At 37.4% G+C, this 5,000-nt stretch overlaps 1 protein-coding gene across 1 annotated transcript in view; it reads right to left on the bottom strand.

Annotated features, from left to right (window-relative positions):
* Nucleotides 1-5,000, bottom strand: part of LOC144956725 (uncharacterized) — a 14,698-nt gene that overhangs the window by 1,750 nt on the left and 7,948 nt on the right. Inside the window, exons 2-3 of the mRNA XM_078887401.1 lie at nt 3,572-5,000; nt 1,770-1,946 (exon numbers count right to left, since the gene is read on the bottom strand). The exon at nt 3,572-5,000 is cut by the window's right edge and continues 1,830 nt beyond it. Of these exons, the coding sequence (XP_078743527.1) occupies nt 1,770-1,946; nt 3,572-5,000 (1,606 nt within the window). The remainder of the gene's footprint in view (nt 1-1,769; nt 1,947-3,571) is intronic.

Below are 5,000 nucleotides of genomic sequence, written 5' to 3'. Positions count from 1 at the left end.
TTTGGAGGGGATAAAAGTTCAGATGTGGGTTAATTTTGGAAACCGGACACCGAAAAGAGAGATTTGAATTTCGAGTATTATTGTAGTTTTTCTTGTGCAGAATAATCACAACATCGGCCAGCCAGATTAAACCTATCAACTCATAAAACCGTGTGTACTTTTAACGTTTATAGTATGATTGACATATTTTAATGAGATCTAATGACTAACAGTCTGTTTTAAAAGAATAGCAAAGGGCTGAGTGACGTCAACACCATTCCTTCTATAAAAGGCTCTTGTTATTATTTTTAGACAGCCTGTTATTTATCACTAAATTATATCAATTCAGTTCAATTCAAAGGTTTAATTTTATGCAATTGCCAATATGAAATAGACATTTACATAGAATTTCCAATATCTATAATACAATAAACATTAAAGGTTAGACACAGTTTTGTGTGTTGTAAATAATAACGTGAAGTTGAATGTAAGCTTCAATTTCATTACAAAAACAGACCAAATGAACGTTTCGGGTCTCCCCTTTATCAACAAAACAGGATGAATGAAACACCACAGATGAATGAGATGATGTGGTAGTGGCGTAGTGAAGATGAATAAACAAAACACTGGTTGGCAGGAAATAGTATGCTCCTTTGTAAGGAAGCACGAATTAAAACAGAATGCTAGATATTTCATAAAAGTGTGCAATTAATTAAGTGAAAAGAGGGGAGGCGGGGAGGAACTGTGTAATGCAGTTTAGAAAGTGAAATATAGAAACGTGTAGACTGTTATTGGAAAATAAATATAATGGAATTGAAAATAAATACAAAAATTAAAGGATGTCGGTATAAGTATAATCATTAGTGGCAGCTGCATCATTATTATTATTATCATTATTATTATTATTATTATTATTATTATTATTATTATTATTATTATTATTATTATTATTATTATTATCATCATTATTATCAACATTATTATAAGTAGTAGCAGTAGTAGTAGTAGTAGTAGTAGTAGTAGTAGTAGTAGTAGTAGTAGTAGTAGTAGTAGTAGTAGTAGTAGTAGTAGTAGTAGTAGTAGTAGTGGTAGTAGTTGTTGTAGTCAAAGTTGTAATGATACTGATACATAATAAAAGGAAAGGAAATGACGATGGATGGCCGGGGGAGTCGGAGGGGGGAGGGCAACAGGCAAAGGTAGTATGATATTTAAATGAGGTCCAGTCTCGAGTTCATGCCGTGTTCAGTTTTAGTATCAGTTCTGCCTCCCTGCATTTTCTATGTTGTTTAGTGGTGTGACAGAACTGAAGGACGGCAACTTGGATGTCGTGCAATCCTCGATGACTGGACCCATTGAAGTGGTAGGCGACAGGTTTTTCCTCGTCGTTTTCAAAAGACCGCAGAGGTTGTCCAAACCTGTCGTTTAACCACTTGCCAGTTTCTCCCACGTATGTCTTGTGGCAACGTTTGCAGATTATAGCGTAAATTAGGTTACGATCCGTGCAGGTGAATGAGTGTCGGATGTACCGAACTTTATCCGGGAATTTGATGGAATTTTCCACGAATAAGTGTGGGCATGTCCTGCATATGCAACGTCCACAAGGCTCCGTCTTACGTTGGTTACCGGCCATATCCATCGTCAAGCGGCTCCTAACTCGTATGTCCCTCAAATTACGGTCCCGTCTGTAGGCGATTAGCGGCGTGTGTTGGTATGTTTAACTGGTGGACAGATCTTGTAACTATTTTACCTAAACGTATAACACGACTCAATTGTTATATATATCTACTCACCTGAGAAAAATGTGGTAAACACATAGAGTAGTTCCGTCCAGACTGTAGTCGAAGTCCTTCACCAGACCTCGGATAAACATTAGGATGAGGAAAGGGAGAAAACTGAGTATAAACACTGAACTGACTGTGAAGGCGACCACGGTTGTCTTATCCAAGTTTTGGGACAGGCAAACACACCTAAAAAAAAACAAGATAAATGTTTTTTAACGTGGACTTTTATAGAGCGCAATATCTACCATATGTTTGTTGTTTTGTTTTGTTTTTGTTTTTTTTGTTTTGTTTTTTGTTTTTTGTTGTTGTTCTTTGTTTTTGTTTTTTTTTTTTTTGGGGGATGTTTTTTTTTGGGGGGGGATTTTTTTTTGGGGGGGGGGATTTTTTTTTTTTGGGGGGGGGGGGATTTTTTTTGGGGGGGGGGGATTTTTTTTTGGGGGGGGGGGATTTTTTTTTTGGGGGGGGGGGGGATTTTTTTTGGGGGGGGGGGATTTTTTTTTTTTTGGGGGGGGGGGGGGTGTTTGTTTGTTTTTGTTAGGTTTATTTTATTTTGTTTGGTTTTTTTTAATGGTTGTTTAGTTTAGTTTTTGTTTTTGTTTTTTCTTTTTTTTCGGGGGGGGGGGGGGGGGTTGTGGTTTCTTTTCTTTTCTTTTTTTTTTGTAATTGTTTTCTTTTGTCTTTGTTTTTGTTTAGTCTTCTGTTTGTTTCATTTCGTCTTGTTTTGTCTTTGATTTTTTTCAGGAGCTTTTTTGCTTTTTATTGTTTTGAGTTGTTGTTTGTTGTTGTTTTTTTATATTGTTTTGTTTGCTCTTTATTTTATTATTGTTGTTTTGGGGTTTGTTGTTGTTTTTTATTTTATTTTGTTTTGGTTTTTGGTTTTGTTTCTTGTTTTTTTGTTGGGTTTTTCTTTTTGGTGGTGGGGGGGTTGTTTGTATATTGTTTTCTTTTCTTTTTTGTTGTTTTTGTTTGGGGGGAGCGGGAAGGGAGAGGGTTGCTTGCTTGTTTGATTTTCTTTTCTTGGTTTTATCCCTTTTTTCTTCCTTTTATCTTTTTGACTTTGACATTGACTTTTAGTCTTTCAATCTTTTAAATGTTTACATTTTTTAATGAGCGCAAAAGGACAATAGCTCTATGTGTATTGATTGCATACCTATAGTTATCAAAATCGAATATCATTAACCTTCCTGGTTTGCGGACTTGAAAACTACAAAGGAATGGACCTAAAACTGAACCCTGTGAGGCACCATGCCATTTTATTAATAACATTATTTAAACCCGTACCGTACTGCCACAAATTGAGATATATTTTCTCAAACTAGATACAAGGCATAAAAATGACCATAATATAGAAAAATATACCAAAAGTTAGGTAATATTGACATAAGTTATGTCAAATGCTGCACTTAGATCTTGTAAAATCAATGTGACGTCTTTTTAATCATTAATATACTAAATTATTTTGTAATTTTGTGAGGCTATGTGGGCTAGTAGTATGACACTCGCTTTCGGCTCGGAAGGCCCTATGGTTCGAGCCTTGCTCGAAGCATAGTTGAGGCCTTGGAGAAGGCTCTTTACTCACATTCTCTCATCGTACTCAAGTGTAAAATGTGTACCTGGCCGCTAACAACGTTGTCTCTGTCCGAGAAAATTATAATATCGCCTAACAGGCGTCATGCCCCGTCCTAAATGTTAAATGTTGTCGTTGGCCAGGGACCCCTTGTAAAGTGCTTTGAGCACGTTTAGTGGATATTGCGCTATATAAAAGCTCGATTATTTTTTTAAAGTACCAAACACGGCACATGGATTCGTACCTGCTTTTATTCCGACGTCTTGGGATGGCTGAAGGGTTATCGTCATCCAGGGATGTGTTGGAGAATGACCTTGGTTTATGTCTCGTCTCTACGTCAGACGTATCACAAATAGCTGGTGTTGGCGTTGCACCTGTTGTTTTCACTCCGTTTGTCAAATGGGGTTCTTGTACGCTGATCTCGTTTGAATTTGATGAACTTGGATGCGTGACTGCCGAGTCTTTAGAAGTTTGAGTCGAGTCATTTGTGGAAGATATTAAGTTGTTTCCAGCGATGTGAGAATCGGTTATGTCTGGTTCGGTAAAATTCTCCTTTCTGAAACAATCACCATTACAGGAAGTCTTATCAACGGATACACAAACACTTTCATTATGTAAAAGGTTGTCAATTGACGCAGTGCCATTGCTGTCTGTTAATCTATTGTCGCATTGGGTATCCGCTATTTCATTAGGTTTAGTAGAAGAATCATCTTCATCAGGTGAATGTGGAATTTCTATTGGTTTACATCGTGGGCCAATGAGATGAGACCAAGACTCACATGACAACATTTCATCCACAGAATTATGAACCATTACAATATCATTGTCTTTATCACATGACTGGAGTAAATCTAATGACAGCGATTTCCCCACAAGACAAGCCTCTGTGTGAATTTCGTCAGAGCAAGTACACGTATCACCAACTATTATGTCTCTTTCATTGACTATCTGGCCGCATTTGGTTTCCATATTGATTCCATCGCTATTTTTACTTTCGAACCTACCGCCATCTTTACAACTATGATTGTTGAGAATAACATTAGTCTGAATGACATTACCATTAGGGATTCCAAGGCAAGTGTTGCTTATTTCCTCCTCATCTTCCATGATATTTTCATTGATATTTTTATGAATTATATTATTCGGCTTCAGTTCGTTGCAGAAGAAGTCGGGTGACGTCATATCCGCATGGGTACCAAAGTTCGAGAACTGATGCATCCTATCCAGGGTTTGACTCACCGAGTCGACAAGAGACGACATAGGACGAGGGCGGAACTCGTCACTGATTATACTGATGGAATTTTCCACTTTGGCCTTGACCCGCCGACGGTCTTGACCAAGCTGAGGGCTGGAATTACGTCGGTATCTTCCCGGAGAGCTGATTGAAGAGCCTGTGCTTTTTAGAGAAAGGGAAGGAGAAACTATTGTGGATGTAGTATCTTCATTGTCACTGATTTGAAGAAATGGTGAATTTGACCTTGAACTTTGACATGGTACTTTAGAACGTGGTTGTTTTTGTTGCTTTTCAGACTGATAAGATTTCTTCAGACGGTCACCACCACTAACAGTATCTTGTTCTATTCTAGATTTTCCCTGTAATTCACTAACGTTTGTGTTGCTTGAAAAATCGTCTTTGTCAGGATCACAAATTTGAAATGAAGTTTCCTTTGCCT

Source organism: Berghia stephanieae, chromosome 11, assembly GCF_034508935.2.
Source record: "Berghia stephanieae isolate SIO BIC M18660-M18661 chromosome 11, UCSD_Bste_1.3, whole genome shotgun sequence".
Lineage (NCBI taxonomy): Eukaryota > Metazoa > Mollusca > Gastropoda > Nudibranchia > Aeolidiidae > Berghia > Berghia stephanieae.
The sequence above is the reverse complement of the archived record's forward strand: the minus strand, read 5'-3'. Positions and strand labels throughout refer to the sequence as shown.